Genomic DNA, 25,142 nt, shown 5'->3' with positions numbered 1-25,142 from the left:
AGCAGTATCACCCTTTATGTAAATAAGAAAATGAGGGGTACTGTAGAAGTACTCTATCAATTTAAATAAAAAATATGGTATGTATTGATGGTATGCAGTATCTCTGAAAAAATAAGACACAGAATGAAACCAAGCATACAAGAGAGCAATTGCTAAGCTCAACTTGTTTGAAATGCAATGTAATATGATAATTGAGGCAAAGAGAAAATGTTCTATCAACTGTTTGACAAATAATAAACATTTAGCAACCCGATACAGAAAGTCATCGTACCGTAATCTTCCATCCTGTGCAGCTGCACCTCCGGCTATAATTTTTGTAATGAAAATACCTGAATCATCCCCAATATGTGGGTTGTCTGTGCCACCTGCAATGCTAAAGCCAAGTCCTGAATTTCCCTAAAGGTAGAAGGGGAAAAATTACATATTTCTTTTTTTGTTTTTGTTTTTGTTTTTTTTGAGAAAAAATATTACATCTGCTTCAATATAAAACTAAATTCATATAGTTTACCTGATAAAAATATTTTAATATCACAAATTGAGAGTTCTTTTAATATGTTGATTTTTCATATTTATGTGTTATAAACCCCACATGACAACAAAGTACAGGAAGACATTTAGTATATTACCCTTTCAAGAGTAATTTCTTCATACTCATAATCTGCATCTGTGCCATTGACCTATAAAGAAACAAAACCAAGACTTAGAGAATTTTATACGTTCTACAATACAATTTGCTATGCTGGCAGCTCATTCCAAACCAAATCTCAGCTGGTTGGCACTGATCAGTGAGCTCAGGAGTGTGATTTTTCACACCGCTCTGTTCATGCATCATCGAGACACTTTCCTGTATTAGTTTAAATGTGAAGTTCCATGAGCAGACTGTTTTCCATGGAACCTGCAAAGCAGAAACCTATTTCTGACTTGCCGAATAAAATGCTCTTGCTGTTCCTCAGGCCATATAGCAAGTTAGAAGTGAGAAAAAAAAAGGGGATTGCAGTGTGAAGGAAAAATTGTATGAGAAAAGAAAGCAGTATTTTCAAACTATTGTTCCTCACAAACCAGAGAAAAATCAAATACTGATGCTTTACTGTATTTCTCTCTGGAAATGAATAAAGCCCTTCTAAAGCAACATTTATTAAAACAACCATTTATGCCAATATTATCATGTTACATATATGTACTATAGTCCATATATATATTTGTATATAGTCCGTATATATTATTAAAATAATATTTTAAACTCTTGATGAGAAAAACTCCTAGGACTAAACCATAGTAAGCCATGAAGAAAAGAGAAGCCCTGTTACCTACAATTTAGAAAGGATATCCCCATTCTTTGCTGCCTACAGAAGTAGGACACGAAGAACAAGTGACTAGTATCTCAATTTCAAAAAACCCACAATTAAATGCCAAAATTCTTAACCATTTTTAATGGCTTAGCACTTTAGGAAGCAATACTAAGCAAGATAAGAAATAACATTTCTATAATTGTTTTACAAAGAATCTTCTCCATTCTTACTCTGCTTCTCCCACTTCACCCTGAACAAAATTAAGATCACATCTACAGCGTTTCTCATGTTTGTAAAACATATTTAATTTAATTTATTCCATTATTTCAGCAGCCAGAGCTGAAGACTCCATCATTTCACAGGCTGCCTAGTATCAGGCTCATTTACGCCTCACTACAGTTTTTCTTAACCTCTAATTACATCTCCCTTTACTGCAATACAACCCATATCCATTGCAGACCTAACAGATCATTATCTTCCTCTTTGCACAGTACCTCAAAAATGATATGTCCTAATAGTTTGTTCAATGGAAAAGATACTCTGTTTTTAACACATGATATTTCTCCATTAAAAAGGAAAAGGTCTTGACCTTCCGAATACATGAAACCAGATCCATTACTACAACAACACCAAAGAAGCCAGTGTGATCAAGATGTTTTTATGTTAGCTTAGTCCTTGAACTATTATCTACAAAAATGCCATGTGCTAACTGAATCAGTTGTCTAGTATTACAGCACCTGGGAAACGGTTCACGATGACTGATCAGCACCTGACTTCTTTTTATTTTTTTTAAATAAACAAGGATGATTAATCGTCTCCCTGTTCGTCAACAAAAAGCAAGCCTAATGGATCTAAGCAAAACTCCAACTCAAATTTGAAATATATGCCAGATAATGGGAGTAAAGAAGAATCTCCATAATTTTTTATCTTTTACTTTAGCTCCCCAGTCAATATGCTTGTCAAATCGATTTTATCTAGAGAATTAAGCATTAGCACAGGAAGAGCTAGGGTATGTGAAGTGATAAAAATCACAGACCTATTCTACTTTTTGGAAGTTTTGAAACGATCTTGTATTACTGAGGCAAGCAATATTTGCAGGGTCTTTCTCTATATGAAAGAAAACATCACCGTATACTATGCAAATGCTATAATTATGCCACATTGGAAGACTAGCAATTTTCTTTGAGGACCGATTGCAACTCCAGCAGACAGTGATAGGACAAGGGGAAACGATTTTAACCTAAAGGAGGGAAGATTTCAATTAGAATCACAGAATCATAGAATCACAAGGTTGGAAACGACCTATAAGATCATCTAGTCCAACCATCTCCTCATCACCATTGCCACCACCAGCACTAAACCATATCACGCAGCACGTCATCCAGACGCCTCTTGAACACTGCCAGGGATGGCGACTCCACCACCTCTCTGGGCAGCCATTGCAGTGCCTGACCACTCTCTGAGAGAAATAGTTCTTCCTTATGTCTAATCTAAACCTCCTCTGGTACAACTTGCAGCCATTACCCCGTGTCCTGCTCGTTGCCTCTGAGAAGAGGACAGGGGGATGTCTTTCACTGAGAGGACCATGAGGTTCTGACGAAAGGCTGCCTGGAGAGGTTCTGGCTGCTCCATCCCTGGAGGTGCTCAAGGCCAGCCTGGGTGGGTGTGCTGTGCAGCCTGAGCTGGTGCTTGATCTAGAGGTTGGCAGCCTGCACACACCATGGGGTTGGAACTTGGTGATTCTTCAGGTCTGTTCCCACCCAAGGCATTTTATGATTCTCAGCAGCTCTATAATTCAGAAAACAAGAGCTGTGCTCTTGAATATTTGTTCATTGATGACTTTCTAGATTCAAGTGGGTTTTGTTCCTACTAGTAGTAAATGTTCCACAGTTTCACAGATGCACAATGCAGTTACCCACAGATAAGATTTTATGTTACGTACCATGTAACTATGTGGGAACCTAGAAAGATATGTCCAGGTTCTTTACCTCCTATACTTACACAGTTTGTTAGACTATAATTAGGTATGGGTTTGCAAACTGGTAGTTTAGATAACAAATGGACACTCAAAATTATAAGCTCTGTTAGTCCTATTTTCTGTTGCTATTACTTACTGCTCTGCCCAGGTCTTCTGAAATGTGAGAGCATTTTTATTAATCACTTATCTTCCCAATGTAGTCTGTGTGTGTAGACACCCCACTTTCAGTATTCTTTCCTAAACCATCTGTGCCACATCACTAAAAGAGCCACACACTGCAGACTGCTGCTATCATCTTTTATTCAGGCAAGCAATTCATACTAAGCACTCATTTATGAGCCAATTGTGTCACCGTACTAATCTTTTGTCTTCTGCTTCAACTAACACATGCTTGAATGCTTCTGACAAGAGCAAGGTTCTTTATTTTGTTTGGTTTTGGTTGTTGTTTGTTTTGGTGTTTTTTTTTTTAATTTTTTTTTTTTTTTTTTACTTAGCAAGCATAAATCTGTGCTTTACTTGCTAACACCTAGAAAGAAAACAAAATATAAGCTACTGCAGATATTAACACTGTTTAAAAAAAACAAGGAAGCAGGGCATAAGGAACTGTAGGAGAAATGTACAGAAGGAAAAATTGACACTCATGTCAAACATGCATGCATTCCAACGCTTCTGAAGTCTATACCTGCCAGTGTTGAGTGTTGCTCTTACTACAGACTACATACTGCAGAACACAGATTTGAGCCTCCACCTAATTATACTTATTACTTAGTGTTTCGCACAGATCCAACAATTTCTATGAATACGTAGAGAACTATAAGCTTAAGTATAGCCACTGCATTGAGTAGTGTTTTATGAAAAGTGCAATGGAAATGGCACCTTAAATATTAAAGCATCTTCCTGTGCAGCTGAAGAAATATACTGTTCTGAGATTTCAGGGGCTCAGCATCCAACGAATTGCATTCTGCACCGTGTTGCACTGTCACACAGCAGTACCCATACAGAACCTTCCCCTTACAGTCTACACATTTTGTTTCTGGGTGTTTTTGTTGTTATTGTTGTTTTTTGTAAAACAGCTTTTTAAGGATTTCAGCTAAGTTAACAAATCCACGTACTGTAAGGTAAAATAAGCATCACTGATCAATAACAAAAGATCTAAGCTACTCGCATTATACGAAATTGTAATTGAAAGGAAATGTATGCTTACATATGTTGGAGTGTCCAAAGAATCTGTATTCACCAGAACTGGAGGTGGGTTTGCCTTTAAAAGAAAAATTTAAAAATTATATATATTATACAACATAGGAGAAAATATGAACAGTAATTGCACAATATTTGTTTTGCTGGGTTTCTCAGAGGACTGTTAAAAGGTAACCTCAGCTTAAGAGTCTCTAAAATGGACTCTTCTGAAACACTTGCTTCTAGCCTGAGGAAAGTGCTTGCTTGCCAAAGAAACACTCTGAGCTTATTTATGTTGTTTTTCAAGAGGATAAAAATAAATAAATAAATAAACATGCCATTATTTGACATAATATCAGTTACTTGTGATGCAATATTCGAAATTGCTTTATAAGCCAGCATCCTGAATGCAAATGCTGCCATTGATCACATCTTTCTTCTACCAGGAAGTTTTTGTATTATTTTTGGTTTGTTTGTTTCAAAGCAGAATTGTAAGCTGCAACAAGCAAACTTATAAAAGGAAACTTTTATGGAAGATCACCAAAACAGACATGAAAGCAATTCCATATCAGCAGACATTCACTCATGGCAGCATGTACTTCCATTGGAAATTTGTTATCAATTCATGGGCTGTAAGAAAGTTGGAGATTACTGCCATAGAAATGGGAAATTACATCGCATTCTTGCTGGCCGGGAAAGGGTAGAATAAAGAAACATTTTTATTCACTTCTGTTATTGAGAACGTTCCAATGAAAACGCATTTTCAGCTGAAAGAAAATCCAAACAGTTTGGAAGAATTTACCCAAAATAGTCTGAAATAGATTCTTTACTTTTGCATAGACCATCTCCCTTACAATCAGTTGCAGGTTTGTTTTTTTTTAATTTTTATTTCTAATATATTAGATACAGCGAGTAGGATATAAACACTTTTTGGACCTCATCCTAACAGCAAGCACAAAAAGAGAAACGACAAGAGTCTGCATTCCTTCTGATATAACTAGAGGTCCTTCCCACTGACAGAGGAGCTTCCAAGATCTACAGGCAGTGGTACTGGAAATGCTGGCATTGAGCCCGATGTAAGAACAACAAAAAAATACACAAAGGTGTGGAAATATATTCCACAAATAATGTTCAAGTATTAGGTCCAATACAGGATGCACAACCTCAGTGATACAACACAAAGTTCATCTCAACTCCATTAAAGCCGAATAAAGATCTTTTTATACGTATAAATATTTCTCATCTTTAAAATTAAGATATTCTTCATCTTTTTCCATCTTTCCGTGCGTACATACATGTATGTACATATCTAAGCATGTGACTCAGTTTAACTATCTGTAATAAAAGCTAGTATTAAACACACTCAAATACTTACAAAAACATGGCAGTTACAAAAGCCTCATTACCATTACAACAACATACCTCTGAGAAATACAGTTCCACTCCCAACATCCACAAAGGAGTGACTCAGACTGAGGTGAAAATGAACTATCATTACCAGGCAGGAGTTATCGGTCTGCTATTAGGCTGATGTGTCAGAAGCTTGGCCTATAGCGTTTACTAAGTACTAAAATCAAAAGGAATCTATACTAGTTAATAGAGCTTATTTTAAAAAAGGAAACAAAATGGATGACACTTATCAATCTGTCCAGTTGCCACTGAATACCCTTCTCACATAGCAGTTCTTTCAGTATAAACACAGACCGACCTTATTCAGTACCTAAATCAAGTATTAGAAACCAGTGTCATGATACAAAGCTCATCGAAGCAATCTATTGTATTAAAGAACCTGACTATTCTGTGTATTCAGAGACTAATTAGGAATCTAATCTCCAATGGACCTACAAGACCAGCATACATAATGTTTATTTTGTAGTAGAGCAGCATCAATCAGTTTTCAGTCTATAATTAAAAAAACCAAAATCAGGTCTATTTTTGAAGGTTTAACAACATTTTTTAGATTGCACTCAATTTCAGAATTTATTTTAATTTTACAGTTCTGCCATAGGAAAGTAATCCAACAGAAGTGCCAGTGAAAGGTTTCAGAGAGTAACCAATCGACAGATACAAAATATCCTCCATTATGCGACTGGTCTTAGCACTCCTTTGGCACTTATCCACATTCTCTGTCAGAGGGAACCATTTTCCATGATTTCCAAGCAGGAAGGAAAAAAGATTTGTGCCAGCCATTTCCAAAGGCAGGGGTGGACACTGCAAAGACACAGAGCAGCATCCAACTCAAAATAGCAAATGCTTTTGGAAGGAAGACCTGGTATTTCGGTCTGTTATGCAAGACTTCTCCAAATTACCCAACAGTTCCGACCTACTGTGCCAGTGCTTGTTCAAATATTTAAAAGCCATTTGACAAGTTTGTTTACAAGCAGACTTGGGCTTGCCTAAGGGGTGAAGTGACTAACAAAGTAAAGAAATGTATCTGTTTCACAAAAATGCATCTGCCAAATCCAAAGTTGATAACTTCCTATGATATTTTCTAAATGCTTGGAGTTATGTATGATGCAGGATTCTACAGCTAACTCCTGCGGGCACCCGCACACACCCAGCAGACAGAGGCATTGATCACTCGATTCTCACTGTCCTATCTGTAAGCCAGCACCAGTCAGCAGATATGAAGACTGTCAATGGCAGTTAAGTAGTGCCAAAGAAAACTATATATATATTTATATTCTCCACGTATATATATACACATAAGTCTATATGGTAGTGCTTATTATTACGATGATTTTAAACTCAATTTAGCTGACAGTACCCTGAAAGTAAATGTTACTGGAGACTCAACTATCTTTACTCATCAAATCTGACAGCAGAGTCCCACCGGGTGCCCTGGTCTGTCTGTCTTGTATGTGATGTGGACAGAATGCCTCCAAAAGAAGGAAACAGATTTGACAGTAATCACATTTCTGGTCTGCCTGGTAAGAAAAGTACTGGTGACAGATTCATGTAAACACCTCTCCACTAGGAACTGGACTTTAAGAACAGACTAAAACCTTCTGATAAGTTACTGGATTGAGTAAAATTTATAGAGATTGCCACTTGTTGCAAGTTCTCCATGCAGCTTGAAAGTGGATTTTTACGGAAAAATTACTAATGTGCAGACTACAGAAATATCCCAGTATTATTCTTGACAGTTAACTCTCTTTTAAAGTTAATGTGTATCTGTCACCAACCATTCCAAGAGGTGCACATTCTCTTCAAAGGTGTGCACCTGTCACTGGTTATTTTTGCACTAAAATTTACAATAAAAGTCCAAATAAAAGTAGAATGGTTTTCATTTCCAAAAACGTACCGCTGCTTATCTCAAATTATTTCCACAGAGATAATTTATCTCTTATCTCCACAGCTAGCCATGCTGCAGTGACACATTCCAAATTATATGCAAGAATTTACTGTTAACTCATGTTTACAAATTACTCTTACACTCTGGCAACTTTGGTAGTGATATGCATTCTGTGGTTTGTTTTTGTGTTGGCATTGAGTGACCTAAAGGATGACACCCAAGAAGTGAAGCTCAGTCTGTGAAGTAAATCATTAGGAATAGAGTTTAAAAATGCAACAAAAAAACACCTTTATATCTTAGTGTGCCCCGATCATATTGATACCAACAATAGAAATGGAACAGAAGAGAATAGGAGAAAAAAATCAATGAAAGACATTTATTGAGTATATGAGATGAATTGATAATTTAACTAATGCATCAGTCAGGGTGAGTGACTGACTCTAGAATAATTCTACCTGAACATGAAATACCCACTTCTTTACTTTCTTCCCATTCTTTTGGGGTGTGATTTTTGGTTATTTCACAAAATGATCAATATTCCTCTACATGTAATACATAATTTTTAAATGGACTAAAATCTGCTATAAAACAAAAACCAGGATGAAACAGTAATGCATTACTAATTTAACTATTTCACAGTTCATCGAAAACCTGAGCCAGAGTAGCAAAACATCAATTTAAACAAAGGAATGAAATAAATCACATAAATAAGAGCAAAACAAATTTATCAAAAACAACAAAAAGAGAATAAAAACCTGTGGTATGGTGGATGGGATGACAGTGGTCTCAGCAGGGACTGGTGGGACAGGGATCACAGGGACAATGGGAGAAGAGGAAGGAACAGCTTCTGTGGGCTAAAAATCACCAATAACATATCAAAAACAAGGAAAGCTCGCAAAACATTTTCAAACAAGCAAAACTTAAGTTTAATACATTTAAGAAGAAACTGAACAAACAGAATGATTTGAAAACTATAACTATAGCTGAAAGAAGACAAAAAGCAACGTGCTCATGTCAAAGCACCCAGGGAAGTGAGGCACATCCACGTCACTTGTTTCTACCAAGCTACTCACCTGGCAGTGCAGGGTACTAAGGTTTTAGTGGTACAAAAGAAAATTTGCTCACATCAGTGGACAGAATGAAGGTTTTTGTGGGCTGGTTACACAACATAAGCCTCTCAGAATTATACAGCAATGAACAAACAAAGGGATGCAATGACTGAAGTTGATAGCACAGAACAAAGTTAAATTTTGTTTTGGGTAAATGGGAAAAATTAAAGGTACTTTGGACTTTCCAAACTAAGCTCAAGTTTAAGAAAATCTTTCCCTCAAGCACGTTGAAGATCCTAACAATGATTCTTCTAATCATTTCAAGGACCTTTATATAGGTTTAGCATACAAATATACAGCACAACATCTTTGGCTGAGTAGGATTTTGGGTTGGGACATTCTAATTCAAACAGGAAAGCTACTAACACATAAGCTACGAGGGAACAAGACTCCAAATAGCATTCTGGGCAAAATGTTGATTCAAATCATTCTGGAGGTGCTAACATTCTGGTTGTCAACAAGCTGTCAACAACATAAACTGATGGCAACCACCATCAGAATCCCAAGCTGAACAACAGATCAAAGTTCTCTGCAACTCAGCTGTTCCAAGACATTCTCGTGAAAATATGCTGAAGTATAACGACAAAATGAAATTACTGCATGCTGAAAGTAAATAAATCCCCCAAACACATAAGTACAAAGCATTTTAAAAGTTCAGGTTTTTGTAGAACACAAGGCAACATACATCAATAGCATAACTAAAATAAAGAGTAATAGCAAAGGTTAAAGAAACCAAACACCACCTAAGGGAAGTAACCCTTACAAAAAACAACCGTGGCATTTCGATGTTTGTTTTTTCTTTCCAGCTCAATCTAAAATTAACAGTTGGTGAAAAATTTGCAGCTATTGAAAGATGATAGAGTAAGGTATCTTTGATGTCTTGTGAGATTATTACTAATGTCATTTAACTGTGCTTACGAGGACTGCAGTAAAATCTTTTGTGTGCTTAAGTAAGGGAGGAGAAGAGTACCAGAATCTAATTTGGTCTAGAAAAACACATCTCCCAAAAGATGTGGGGCATGCTCAGTGCAACAAACCTCCAGTTATCAGGAGATCAATGGTGCAACCTTTAGAGGACAGATCAAATTAAATGGCTTCAGTAGTTACTTAGCCCACATACACAAAAATAAACCTCCTCTTCAAGTCTGTCTTGCTCCTGTGTGAGCAGAGTAAAACTCCATTAACCAAACAGTCAGATATTAAAATACAACACTAGGGGCAAAAAGTTAACCATGAGCAGGTTAGAAATGCCCTTCTTTACAGTTACAGCTCCTGGAACAAGAGAAGGTGGGAAAAAAAAGCCCACGTTATTCTCGGACCACAAAACCACTTGTTCTTTGGCTCAGCAAAGTAACTGACTGGTGCAGTAGAAGTTTTCTTTGTACACCAATCCACACACCTACCATCGTACTCATGGCAGCTCTACTTCTGTGTTTCATTCTTTCTCAGTCCCTAATGCCCTGTCTCTCTGGGTTTCTAATTCCCAGTCACTTCAAGAACTCTCCCAAACAGTTCCAATTCTAATTATTGTTATTAATCTTACAAAACTGCTGTTGTTCATAACCTTTTGTGATTTAAGGCTTCAGTCTTGTGAGCTGTTAGCACAGTCACCGTTTTCTCCTTGATGCTGTTGATTTGGCATCCACTTTGCCTTAGCAGCCTGCCTGCTCGACCCAGCTGCCTGACAACATGCTCCTCCACCAGTGTGTGATGAGCAAACCCAGGCTAAGATAAGACTGTCTTCACTTAAATGTGAGCAGTTTTATGGAGTACAGGAACTGATGCAGGCCCTGTGGCTACTACAAGGCAGACAGGAAAGGGTAGAAGAGAGGAAGCCCAGCCTTGAAACACACGCTAAATTACTTCAGTTTTACTGCTTGACTTACAATTCACAAAAGTGGAAAATTATCTGAACCATTTAAGTAAAGCTTTTAATTATTCAATTACAGGACTCACAAAGAGTTTCTTTAGTGCCATTTTGTACTTCAGATAGGCTAATTTAACTACATATTTTAGAACCCCCTCTTTGCACACAATTCCACTACCCTGGCTTTTGATACAGACCACAATGCTACATGAAATTTAACTTTGGGGACTATAATACTATGGAGGATGCCAGACACTCTCAGAAAAGCAAGAAGCTAGTAATAAAACACCCACCAAATCACCCAGAAGGGAACAATTTCTGGAATGCATAACAGGTAAAGTATCGGCAGTAGAGACAAGAAAGTTGTTGCAACTTTTTACAAGACAATAGCATGCCATATCCAAGATGCTGCACCATCACTGTGATCAGAGCCCAAACTAGAACAGGAACAACGGAACCCTACAAGGGCAATTAGCAGACATCTGCAGACAAAGAAGCAGCATCTGGCATGTTTCAGTTAGCAAAGTGGGCTGCAACACTGACAGCTGCTTACATGCTGAAGCAATACATCCAGTCTGCACACATGGGGTAGGTCATAAGATATTCGTGTTCCACAGTAGTAGTGGCACTCAGCCTCAGGTCTGCATGTGCTGCACTTGTCCCCAGACACACCTCTGTCTACTCCTCCTTCCCAGAGCAGGGCTAGTGCTCAGCATACAGCCTCTTCCAGGGTGGGCATGCAGACACTCTGCACTTCCCTTCCTTTCCTTTCCCAGCACCAACACTCTTCAGTGCACCTGAAGGTGAAGAAGCAGAACAGAACTTCTGCAGATATGAGCCCCACAAGCTGTATGTGTGAAGGGGAAAGAGAGATGCTGCTAGGAACGGAAGAGACAGCGTAACCCAAGAAAGAGGGGAACCCCTCAGTATCTGTTTTTTCTACATTAGTATGTATTTTTCTATGTCCCCTTGGAGAAAGACCAAGAAAGACCAAATCACTTAAAGTGAACTGGGAGTAGGAAAGTGCAGGGCCAACAGAAGAACTAGCTTTGCTCCTTAACACTGCATCCAAAAACCATCACCTGATCACTTTGGATTATTGATTAGTAACAGACAATGCAAGAAATTATGTGGTTTCTAACCTAGAAGGTCTTAATAAGAGAAGAATACTAATTTTACTTCGCTATGCCACATAATCAGCCTGAAAATGATTATGTGTTAACCACACTCGTATCCACGAGAGCAGCTGAACAGGCTCCAACAGCCCAAGGCACCACTCTCAGTGCTCTCCTTCCTAGGAATTTCAGAGAAAACACATTTAATAATGTTCCTCCAATGTTTAGGAATTTGCTAAATAAATACATTACATTATTCTCAAAGACAAAAGCTTATCCTCAAAATAACTCAAAACTAATACATCTCTGACTACAACACTGAATAATTCTGCTTTAAATGGACAGAAACCTACTTAGGCTATAGAAACAGTAATGTGCTAATTAAAAATGTGTAAAACAAACAGTAGCACATTTATGACAGACTACATTATATATATTATATATATGAGTACACAACTTGAACACTAATACACTAAGTGAATCCGATAGCGGAAATAAATGCATGAAAATCTGTATTAAAAAGTTATTTTATTACAACAGTCACAAGAAATTTTGTTGGGTACCAGTGTAACGTGATAGACATTCTAATTGTATAAATTAAAAAATAACCAACTTTACAAGTTGCACTTTGTAAGTTTAAGAAAAAATAATTTAATAATGCATTTCAAGCTAATTAAAATTATGGCAGTAAACATCTTCAGATCTAATAGCAAGGTCCAGTCCTTGTGAAAAGAAATAACACTCCCATTTTCTCATCAACCAACATACACAGTAAGACTTTCTATGAGGAAATGCCAACTAACCTGAAATGAATCAAAGCACCAAACACACCTGGAAGCAGATCAGCAGATCAAATTCCACAATGCTGCTCCTCTTCAAGTACCAGAAGATAACATTTTGGAGAATAAAACTAAAGCAAACCATACCTTCCTCCCTTTCATTAAGTTACTATCTGAAAAGAACACTGCACAGAGTGCAATAATCCTAATGGGAAAATAGTGACTAGAAATACCCCTTTGCCAAGATGGACTTCATTAATTACTACTCTGATCGCTAATCATAACACGTGGGGGAAAAAAAGGCAACAGCAGCATTAAACTATGGAAAGAAGTATGACATATTATCCAGTCTGCATCATACACATCTCATCTCATCTTACAAGAGCACATCTTTCAAAACTGTGCATCTCTAGGAGCCTAAAGCAATACGTACCTTTTCTAAGTAACAGTTAGAGCACGAGCCATCAGACACCCAACCACTAGCAGCTTTAACTTTTGCTGTGCTTTTTGTAGGACTCTTTTTTACACTATCGCGCAGGTTAGTAAATTTTCCTCTGTGTTTGGAAGCGGCTGGAAGTGTGGACGAACTAAAAGACGTATGAAAGCCCAGTGCCTGCTGCTGATGCTGGAAAGGCTGCTTTGGCTGCACGTGGCGATTCTGATGTATTTCCATTCTGGGGTTCCTGGTTAAATCAGCTAGCTTGAGCGTTCCCATTTCACAGCCATCTGTAGCACCACAGTGTCTGTAGCTGCGACAGTAAGTAGTCATGAAACTAGCAACACAACTGTCCTTTCTGGGAGAAAATGCAGGGAAAACAAACCAAAATGTTGCCTCCTGAAGAAGTTAAAAATATTGTTTCCTGGATTATGGTTGTAGGAACAAAACCCAGCAGTGAACGCTGTTTTAGCTAGGACTGCATGTAATGTACTCTCTCACGCTATTTAAAGAGCACCATTGAACCACCACACAACAGTCAATTTGCTAGGCATAAATAATCAATGCAATGCACAAATTATTGAATAGATGGCAAAACTCATCTGACTATTAAAAGGCAGCTATGAAAGGTTATAGTCATTTTTTCTCCTACATGAAATCCCACTATTCCTAAACATTGTTGTATTTTTACAATATCTCTGATATTTGCTGCTAGAAAATATTTTACAATGTTTATTCCTCCTTGGCAAACTTTACGGGGGCTGAATTACTTTGTGTTCGTCTGTTAAAGGCTCTCATTGCCATGAATACCTCAGCATTGTGAAATCACGATTTTAAGATACTCACTGTTTAAAATAATAGTTTAAAAATCATAGCAATTATTTTTTTTAAAGTTCTTCATTAATTTCATTGTTGATTCAGCTTTTAGTCTCACAGATGCTTTATCTAATGCATTTTAACCCTTGTTTTCAAAATGAAACCCTCACCTCTAGAAAAAAAAGCAAAGCGTGTACAGAGGATTTAGCTTTATACAATCATACTGATGTATATTTAACTTTACCAGCCCATTGTAAATCAATCCTTCTAAAAAGAGATAAGGCTTAAAAGTTAAGTTCCCAAAGACTACATGAAAATTGGCATCCAAATAGGGCCACTTCCATGCTGAGGCTCACTGCAGGAAGAGGTGGGCTCCCACCCGCACAGCTCCAGGGCAGCACAGCCCAAACTATCAGCCTTATGCCCTATGGGTCTGATGCAGGAATATGCTGTGCATCTGAATATCTATCTGGCACTGGGCATGGTAAGAATGAACAACGTTAGCTCACAGAAAACAAAGCTTTATTAGGTCAGCTGTGCTATGATGAAGCAGAGAGATTTTATCCGTTCAAAGCATTAAAACAGTATTTTCCTTTCCATCGCACACTCTACAGTAAACCTGGCTACAGCAATATGAGTCAGCATAATTATTACACAGAAAATTAAAAAAAAAAAACACCTAGAAATACAGACTTTTGTACAAACATCTACAGTTATTTATAGCATGGATATTAAGAGAGAAATAAGAACTGACAGATGCTCCTCTAATCACCAAGAGCTGCCACGTCTCATCTTCTACCCAGAATGGATGTAATCAAGAGCTGCATATCAGATCATTAATGTGATACTTAAAAATATAGAGACAGAAAGGTTTCTTGCCAGTGACAGAAAGCTGGGAACATGTTGGTCATACAAAGCCTCACAGATGTGGATTTATGCACTGCAAGTAATGTCTTCTACCTCTGCCTCTGCAACAGAGGATGGAGAAGGATGAGAACATCCTGCTAACACTAACAAGCAGATGCACACTGATCGTAGAGAGACCTCAGATTTCATTACTGAAGGGCAAAAAGGCAGAGGGAAAGATAAGCACATTGGGAATGTGCACAGAGGCCAACAGTTCAAAATGAGCACATCACAACTAATTTTTCCTCCTTGAAGAAAATTCCCCACATACATTCATAGAGAGCAAATGTGAGGTATCAACTTTGCAGAAAACACAGACTAACTACCTTCCTGTTTCAAGTGAAAATCAGCTTTGAAATGCACTAATTGAAAGTGTGAAGAGCTGCTGGATACTGTGTTCTTGGAAACCCAGCTGTATTACTTGGAACTCTCCTCCAGACAAAAGGGAAGACACAAGAATTCACACCTTCAGGCACACTGACCTCAGTAGCAAAAGAATAAAGGTGATATGGCAGATAGCTGATAATTGTACAAAGAGGTTTCTGGAAGTCCATGTGTTTTTGGTCCCTAATACCATGACAATAAGATATCAATGATTAAAACCAAACACAAAAAAAAAACAGAAAAATAGAGGGAGCAATGAAGTTTAGTGTTCTATGGATACAGAAAGAGAACCGTGGTGACAGAAACATGGGCAGAAGAAAGAAATTTATAATAAACACAGAGCTATTTTGATGAAAACAAAATGAAAAGATATTAGCAAAAAAAACCAAAAAAAAAAAAAAAAAAAACAAGGGAGAAGAGAAAGCAGAAAAGGTAAGAGGAATGCAGAGATCACACATTTGAGAGTCAGAGATTATTCTGCCAAATTACATTCACACGAATGATGTAAGGCAACGCCTGCCTTGATGTTGTACCAGCAAAAGAAAAATCTGTGGGGGAGCAGAAGGACATATGGATGATTCAAAGAAAGAAAAACAGTTATGTAACAAAAGCAGCACAGATTTGACAAGATCCTCCTCTGACTGCAGAGTCTGTGAGTGTTCGCTGCAGACTGCATTAATGGCAGCATGAGCTGCTTCACTCCGCCGCCAAGTGCGAAGTGATTTCACGTAAGTAGAGGGGGTTCAGGATGCGGCTGTGCTGCAGTCGTACCCACAAACTGAACTACCTGTTGCTAACATGGAGGTGAATCATATTCGTTCTTCTAAATTACTACAGAAACAATTTGCACTGATCACTTCTACCAGGCATTTTGTAACTTCTTTAAAATGTACAACACAGAGTTTTTTGCAGCAATCTGGTAAAATGCCAATCATACATCAAGTAGTATTTCTTCAGAATCACCTTCTTTCCATATTCCATAACAACCACCCTATAGCTGGCAACAATATCTGTGTACAGGGAAACCAGAACTCACTGTCTGATTGACCATGTCTACTGCAAGGGTCTTTTTCAAGTCCAGGTAACCTTCAAGAGCCAGCTTCTGTTACTTCAAAAAGAAACTGCAATGCTTAAGAGAATTCTCCAAAAATAATTCTGGGCTTCACTCCTCCCATTGCCTTTCAGCAGTTACCACACGCACTGCAAGTTCTGTTAATAGAACTCGACAGATAAAGACCAGCCCACATTCCTTACAAGTTCATGCAAGTAGAAAATAAAGTATCCACAAAAGTGAACAAAACCTAAAAAGTAGGAAGGTAGGAAGAAATAATTTTGATTCAAAATCCACTGACAGGACTGAAAATAAATGCAACATTTTATTTCCAGGGATACATTGTTTAATTGCATATCTTTCTGTGAACTACATCCTTGAATGCCACAGAACATTTCACTAGTGAAGTTTGCCACCTGAAGAACTTTGCATGAATCTTGCTCAACGCAATAGAAGTCAATATTCATCTAAGCATATCGTCTGGGATAGACAGGCTGCTTGGTGGGGTCTAAAGTTGGAAGGAAGGAGGCACAGCTGCCATCCATCCTTACTTACAAGCCACGTTAAATGTATACTACCCAGAACACTGAACACTGCTGCACCATCCATACCATGCTCCTCCTGAAATCAGTGCCATCCTGAGGCCTGGGCAGGACTGCAGTAAAAACTGCACCTCTGTGAGCACTTGTATGCTGAAGACACCCAGCCAGCACAGTAAATATGACTAAACTGTAGCTCTTCTTTCCTTTGTTTGTTTAAAAACAAGGCAAGAAATTGATTCTTTAACCTACTTTTCTACTCAGATGCCACAGCACTTTACAATTAACTCAAGTGAACTTAAAACTTCAAAGTTAAAAACAAAACCAAAAAAAACAAAAAAAAACACAAATAGCTTTGATGGGGAAAACAGCAACAGTGGAATATCAGGAAAATCGCAAATGGTGAAGATGACCTCAACTGATTTAAGGACAAATGAGCAATTTATTTACTGTCAATGCCCTGCTACAATCTTAATCATACAAAAGAAATCCATTGAGGACCAATTTGTACCATAATTACTGCAATCAAAAGTAAAGCAACAAAGGCAGTGACAGTATGGCTGCTGTGACAGTATGGCTGCTGTGACAGTATGGCTGCTGTGACAGTATGGCTGCTGTGACAGTATGGCTGCTGTTACTTGCTGCGGCCCAGTAAAAAAAATTTAGGGAAGATAAACTGCTATATGCATAAGCAATAGCATAGGAGAAGAAAGGCTGTCCAGCAGCACATAGGATCAAGTTCTACCCTGTAGCAGTAGAGCTCTTCTAAGAGATAAGTGGACACCTGCCACGTGTCAGTGGGAGGCTGGAGCCCCAAAGCAACTGGCAGCTCTCACATGGTGCCCAGTTGCATCTTCATGGGTAAAACCTTCAGGTGCTGAGAACTGCATGCAAATATGAGCAATAATTGCAAAGTTTTGGCAACCAACAACCCATATCTCTTGCCTCCATCAGGATCTGAAAACGGAACCTTATCAACTGAATTCCACCCTGAATAATGCTTTGTCCAAAGGAGGGTACCAGCCCCCTCCAAGCCTCGTGTCCAGGAGTTACACAGTTCAAAATAATTTGCCCTGTTAGCATTCTGAAGGACTTCAAAGGCTTCAATGACTGAAAGTAAGCCATATTCCTAATGTATATGCAAAGTTAAGTCTGGTTTTAATAAAGGTAAGTATGATTTTGGTTTTTCAAATTCTCAGCTAACATCCAGCATCAAGCCCTGCAACAAAGGTTAATCACTAACATTCACCAAGCAGCCCTGAACTTAAGTTCAAAACAGAATTACAAGCTCCTCTCTAAGGTTCATAAGTGCTATGAGAATGAATTTAATGTATTTAATTTATTATTTGACACAAAGCCATTTAAACAACATCACCCTTAAGAACTGCAGCTTCCATTATTACTCTGAAGAGCCCACAAATATATCCAGGCAGTGTTTCAGCATCAAGCAAGCAAAGGAAAAATGTGCTCTAAGTCTTCATTACAGAAAAATAAGAACACTAAGATGTCTTGAGACTGGTGTTCTTCCGTATCTTTACCAATGATTTAGAGTGGGTCTGAGTGCACCCTCAGCCAGTTTGCTAATGACACCAGGCTGAGTATTGCTATTGACACAATAGAAAAAAGGGAGGCCATTCAGAGGGACCTGGACAGCCTTGTGAAGTGGGCCCAAAAGAATCTAAAGAGGTTCAGAGAGGCCAAGGGCAAAGTGCCGCACTTGGGTCAGGGCAATCCCAGATATGCATATGGACTGGGACAAGTCCTGCAGAGAAGGACTTGGTGGTTCTGGTAGATGAAAGCCAGACGTGAGTCAGCAGTGTGAGCGTGCAGCCCAGAAAGCCAACAGTATTCCAGGCTGCATCAACAGACAAGTAGCAGCAGGGCAAGGGAGGGTCCCCCTCTGCTCTGCCCTTGAGGCCGCAGATGGAGTGCTGTGTCCAAATCTGAGGCCACCAGTAGAGTAAGGATGCTGGAGCGAGCCTCACAGATGCTCAGTAGCACCTCTCCTATGAAAAAAGGTTGAGGGTGTTGGGGGCGTTCAGCCTGGAGAAGAGAAGGCTCCAGAGGGACCTTGATGCAGCCTTTCAATACTTAAAAGGAGTACACAAAAGGAGGAAGACAAACTTTACTCCAAGGTTGTGAAGCCCTGTTGCTGCTGCCCAGGAAAGCTGAGGATACCCTAACGCTGGAGGCGCTCAAGGCAGCACACTTTTGTTCTTTATAATTCATTCAAATAGAAAAAGGTTACCTGTATGTAGCTCTGAGACTAGGAAACAACAACTCTCAATACTAGGAATACATCAGTTAATTTTAAAAACTATCACACTACTCTTCTCAAAATTTTGCAGAGCTTTCATTTGCTTGTTTTGGTCTTTTGTTGAAATTCAATTACTCTGTAAGAAATATTACTCATAAAATATTAAAATGACACTTACAAACCACATCCGTATAAAGCACAATCCTTTTCTTTAGGGTAAGAAACTTCAGGTTCCCTTACTTAGAGCACCTCATTGCCCCTGACGGTACAGCCTTAAAACAGTGATTAAGCGTCTGAAGGAAATGCCAAGTTGGGCATGGACAAGTTATTATTTATTTTACTGATAATTGTACTATTTTGTGAGAAAAATTAGCTGCACAAAAATTGCCTTATACAGAAGTTTGCCCTAGAACACCGAGCATAAGCAGAATGTAATTTATCTCACATTAATGAACAGCAAAAAGAAAATCACAAGAAAAACCACTTTCAAGAATGCATTAATTAAAATTCATTAATTACTTCAGAAAGCAAGTGTCTGAAAATTTTAATATGTTAATTACTTTATTTACACATAAAGTGTCTTTATACCAAAGCCACTCCTTACTTCATTTACAAAAAGCTTCTAACAAGCAGCATTAGCATTTTATCTTTACACATGCTGAATTCCTCCCAGAGACGATCACGTACTTTCACTACAGACCTGACAGCTTTATATTACTGTGCAGATGTTTTGCCCTATCATTGCTCAGCGCTACAGCTAAAATCCTTACCATGCAATTACTAGCTAGGTACCACATTTCATTTTATTCATTCTTACACCATGGAAACACTGGAAGCTGCCTCACTTTTGCTTCCATGACAACATGCAGTTATAATGCTGTCTCAAATAAGTGCCATTATACAACACATTCAGCTTCTAGAATGAGTCATAAGAGCCCTGCAACTTTTCAGTAAAATAGGCACCTTTTCTGTACTGCCAAACACTCATGGTCCTTAGCAAATTAAGCTATTACACAACAGGTGTAATGCTTAGTATTACTTGTGAAAACTCCACGAGTAAATAAAAAATAAACAACAATGCTGTTGTATAGTCATGTGTAGTGTGTATAGTTTAGAAAAGAACATGATCTTTTCAGCATTACAATGGAAAATAAACACTCCTGTATAATTCTAATCTTACAATGTTGAATAAAAAATATATATTTTTAAAAGAAGGTCTGCAGAGAGACTGACCTGTGGTCCATAATTATACATCGGCATTTCATCTGGGTTTCAGGTGAATTACTGCTCAGGGACACCAAGGCTCAGGTTTGATCACTTTGGATGTGATGCTGGACAAACACCATCATGGCCTTTCCTTAGACAGCTCATACACAAGCTGCTTAACCTCTCAAACAGCGCAGGAAACCTGAGCCAGTCTTTCCAAATTTTCTCATATTCCACATTAAAGCAGCTTGTACAACTCGTTAAGTGGAAACAGACAGAGTCAGCTCCATTTGAATTTAGTACATTGAATCTAAGTACATCCACTTGTATCCAAACTGAGTGCAAATGTCCCTCAGAACGCTCCCTGCAGTTGCCCAGGTGGAGCCAAGGGCTGCGGCTCAGCGCTGCCATGTGGTGAGCCTTGTCTGGTGAAGAAGGCTGCACTGCCAGCCATGAGGCTCTGATTAGCTAACCTTATTTAAAAAACAAAACTATTAATCAACCACCTATGCCTCTGTTTCTCATAGCTCTGCCAGGCATACAAGCACCCCACCCCAGATCATTCACGAACATGACCTCATGGGACTCCAGTCCCAGATGAAGGGACCTGTTTTAAGCAATTGAAAACCTACAAAATATTCTTCCCCCTTATCTCATAACATCACTAATTTTAACTGCCTTTGATCTAAGAACTATTACTTTCAAATACTTCTATAATTATAATGACCTTCTGATGACTAAATGATCCCATGCATGCTTTTATCTACGTTCCCTGCTTTCCAAGCAGTCCAGAAGATCAGTGAATGCTCATTTTTCTTTACAAAGAGAATCTGACTTCTTTTCAAGGTATCTTTTTTTATCCATCTGTTAACTCTTTTTTAATAATCATTTCCCACAGAAATCAGAACTGCACAGCTGCAGCCTCAGAGAATACAACTCAGCACCTTTTAAAAAGGGCATCGTATTTGCTTTTCAAATTTTTTTTATTTCTAGGAATACTCAGTTTAAACAAAAAGGTCACATATAATATGATGGGCCCTTCATCCGTAATAAACATAAGTTCCTTCAGAAATCCTGTGTAAATGTCATCACATATTGATCATCTGTGCTTCTTGCCAAATTAATTTAAACTCTCTCCTATTGGCATCTGATTTATTATTTTTTTTTAAGCACAGGAAATGAATCATAGTAACTACTCCCAGCTCAAACGTGGGACTGCCCCAGCTGTAATTTTGGCTTGCATAAAAGCATCTGCTTTAGCATCCCACACCTGGGAATAGTTACCTAGGAAAGCGTTATCACCATCAGCAGTGGGAGCAGTAGTATTTCACAGTCAATTTGCATTCCACTTTATTTAGGATGAAATCACTTTAAGTGCTGCTCTGTAATGGTTCTCAATGTACTGAAGTTTTTAAAAGCTCTACACAGATTTTCCCTCACAGCGTTCAAAAAGAGTAACAAATATGAAAACACGGAGAATTCAAAAATGGCAAGATCAGCTTGCAAAAGAGACAAAATAAGTCATATAGGTCTGTTATCTGTCTAGAGAATGTGTCAGCTCAACTACATCCTAACGTGCAGCGAAACAGAGGACAAACAGTACACAGACAAGCTGTGGAGCAACCTATTGCATTAGAGAAGGGGGTTACATGCAGTGAGATGAAATTCAGTAACAGCTCAGGTCACATGGAATAGCAATAGGCAGCACACAGGCATCCTGAGGAACACAAAACTGGAAAACAAGTCCAGAAGTACTTGAGTTGGTCATTTAAAAAACAAATGTAGGCCTTCAAACTTTTATTTAATTTTTTATCTATTAAATGTTGAGCCTAATAAATGGAGCCTTGAGTCTTTCAAACAGCCAGGGAACACACTGGGATTTTGTGTCAGAGCCCAAGCAGTTACTAAAGGAACACAAACTGGTTGCAAGATGCGAAGCAAACATGGAGGACTCCCCGTCAACAAGTAACAGTGACTCAGGATCAAGGCATAAGCACTGGCAACACATACTACCATGCAGGTCTCAAAACATTGAAGTAGAATAAGGAAGAAAACTTCTCTCAAGACATGGTAAAATAATATGTTTGATACAAGAGTCCATAGTAAATGTCATCTTAAAATACCATGAACCTCAGACAAGGATAGGGAAGGAGTTGAGAAATATAAAGTAATTCCCAAACAGGGACGGGGAGTTCACTCAGTGCGTTGAGTAGTTCACATGGGATAAGGCTGTTACTGAGAAATGGAAAAAAAATCTGACAAAGAAAAAATGATTTAATCATTAACACACAAAGATAATTACCTGTGCCAGGGCCTCACCAGAAATTCTTCCTAGCAGCTAACCTAAATCTTCCCCCTTTTAGTTTAAAATAGAGTAGATGGTAAAGCAGTGGCCCCAGTAGGCATTCTGGAAAAGGGAAGCAAATTCCTCATGCAGCTAGCGTGCACAAAGGTTTTGATTTATCTTGCTGTATCAACACCACAGTCTCTCTCTTCATGTTTCTATAAATCCTAGAAAGCCTGAGGACACAAGGTTTACCAAGACTTTGACTTGGCCATAAACTAAAAGACTCTTAGAAGGATAATGCAGATTAAGCTGTCATATCAGCCTTCAAATGTGGGTGCAGATCATTCTAAAAAGACAAAGTCATGTTTTCTAAATATATCGGAGACATTTTGGTTGTGTTACATTCTTCAGACTATAAGAATCATCCTGCACATCTTTAATCATAATTGAGAGTGCTTTCGATAACACAGACCAAAATAGAAGAACAGGAAGAAGATGGCGTTCACTTTAGACTCAGTGGTTCTGTCAGACAGTCATTTACTTAATAATTGTATTAACTGAAACATATACAGCAGCTTTGGCAGCAACACAGAAATGTTATACTGAAGGAGCTTGCTTGAGCTGTTTAGTAAACTGACAGCTGGTGAAAAGCAGACTGGCCTGTGCTTGATTTCCAAAACACTTCATCTGTCAATACAAGACTCAGCTGAGAAGACAACTATCATGAAATAAATTTGCAAAGTTATATAAAAAACCTAAAGTCATAGGACTTTCACAGACTTCTGTGAGTCCACCCACATTACCTGCTGAAGATACTGGATTAAAAGGGGCTCCAGTGCCTACCTTGCTTGAATGTGAATCTAGGGCCGATGCAGACAGACCCTGACAGTAGCTATGCTATTTCAAAATCATGGCATTGTGTTCCCTCCTCCTTCACTTAGCAGATTTCTGATTCATTCTGGAAAAGTTAATTTTCTTGAGATACAATGGAACACAAATATGAAGAAATTCTGTAAAATCAGCTCTGAGTGAGACACAGCAACTGTGAAATAACAGGTGTGAGAAAGCAGAACCCCAGGCCCTCCGGCAGCAAGGCAGCCTGTCACCAGTTCTCATCATCACTGCTGTGCTGCAAGTGATGAAACCAGCAAGTGCACTGCATGTGCCAACGTGAGAACCACTGTATGGCTTTGGGAAGGAAAAAGCACAGCCCCTTTTCTTCTGCATTCTAGTCATTTGCAAGAGGAAGGATAGTGCTAAAGCAGGGAACCAGCAGGACACTAACAATCTACATGATGTTACATGATTCATGTTCGGTATTCCTCAGATTTATTGATTTTAATGTGCTCTTCAAATTGTATTTTTTTTTTCAGCATCAAGGAAATTTCACAGTCTTGATTGCACATCATTTCTGAATGAATCCAAGATTTAATCTCAGTCAATTTGTCAAAAATTGCTCAGTCCTAAAACTACTGAGTAGAACATACTTGCTGTTAATTCGTCTCCTTTAAAGCATGAATTCATACCATTTTTATCTTTGCTATAAATCCACCTTATGTAAAATTGGACCAGTGACAGAATTAGTATTTTCAAAAAGTAAATTCATCCTGCTACAGATGTGTGATACCACATAGCTAAAAATAAAGGACAAGGAAACACTACAGTAGAACTCAGATTTACGCCTCTGACAGTGCTCTCATAGTTTAAGTCAACCAAAGCAGTCTATATAAAGCCACTTTCTCATGTGTTAATCACAGTATTAGCAGCAGCAGTTTATAGGCAGAGTACCTGGTGATTTTAAACTCTGGGAAAAGTCTGCAATACGAATCTAATAATGACAACCATTTTGTGTCATCATATAAAATTCTCCACAGCCAGTCCTGTGGACTCCTTTTTTCTTTACTGCATCTCCTATTTCAGTCCAAACAATGTGCTGAACAAATCCTCCTAGTAAAAAACTTAATGGCTCATGGTGGCTGCCATAATCAAATCCCAGCTTCACTCGTAAACTTGAAGTGAAGCGATACCAGTTGTGCATTCACGCTGAAGTTTAATGTTCTTATAACACAACATCCATTGAGACTCATCCTGATATGTCTGGCTAAAACATTCAATACCTACACTGCCATCAAACCTCCTGAAACTTTTGTTGCAATATCTCTTATAGGTCCCAGGCACAATTCCAGGTTTCACGTGAAACCTTCCCTGCCTTTTCTTTTTGGCCCCTTAGTTTTGTGATTTCTATATCTAAGAATATAACAGTGTTGTTAAATATATCAAAATTATAGAAGGGATATTGCTGTAAGAAATCAACTTTTGCAGGTCATGAGCTGTAAAAAGTACAATAAAAGAAGGTGATACAGATAAAGATAAGTTCTGATTACAATACAGCATTTTATACATGCTACAACCATGTTCATAATATTTCAAAGAGGTCTCCTTACTGAGCAATATTCTTGGAATAACGGCATACAGTAAAACTTGATATATGTATCCTAAAAGGGGGAGATCCAAAGGGAAGAAATGCTTAGGCTTAAACAACTGGCAGAAGCAGTTTGGTAAGCTCTGAAATTTAATGTTAAGATATAGGATTTGTACACTAATGGTACGAGTGAAATGGATGAGGGGAGTTATGGGCTTTTCTGCCTTTTT

General features: G+C 38.3%; 1 protein-coding gene across 20 annotated transcripts in view; it reads right to left on the bottom strand.

Annotated features, from left to right (window-relative positions):
* The window catches only part of DLG1 (discs large MAGUK scaffold protein 1), a 130,059-nt gene that overhangs the window by 43,857 nt on the left and 61,060 nt on the right, over positions 1-25,142 (bottom strand). For 12 of the 20 annotated variants that reach the window (XM_048954320.1, XM_048954322.1, XM_048954324.1 and 9 more), the window contains 4 exons: positions 8,494-8,592; positions 4,472-4,525; positions 627-677; positions 272-396 (listed from right to left, as the gene is read on the bottom strand). In XM_048954320.1, coding sequence (XP_048810277.1) covers positions 272-396; positions 627-677; positions 4,472-4,525; positions 8,494-8,592 — 329 coding nt within the window. The remainder of the gene's footprint in view (positions 1-271; positions 397-626; positions 678-4,471; positions 4,526-8,493; positions 8,593-25,142) is intronic. The other 8 variants (XM_048954327.1, XM_048954329.1, XM_048954330.1 and 5 more) reach the window with 1 other exon arrangement.

This window comes from Lagopus muta, chromosome 9 (genome assembly GCF_023343835.1).
Source record: "Lagopus muta isolate bLagMut1 chromosome 9, bLagMut1 primary, whole genome shotgun sequence".
Taxonomy (NCBI): Eukaryota; Metazoa; Chordata; class Aves; order Galliformes; family Phasianidae; genus Lagopus; species Lagopus muta.
This window is presented reverse-complemented; position numbering and strand designations above follow the sequence as displayed.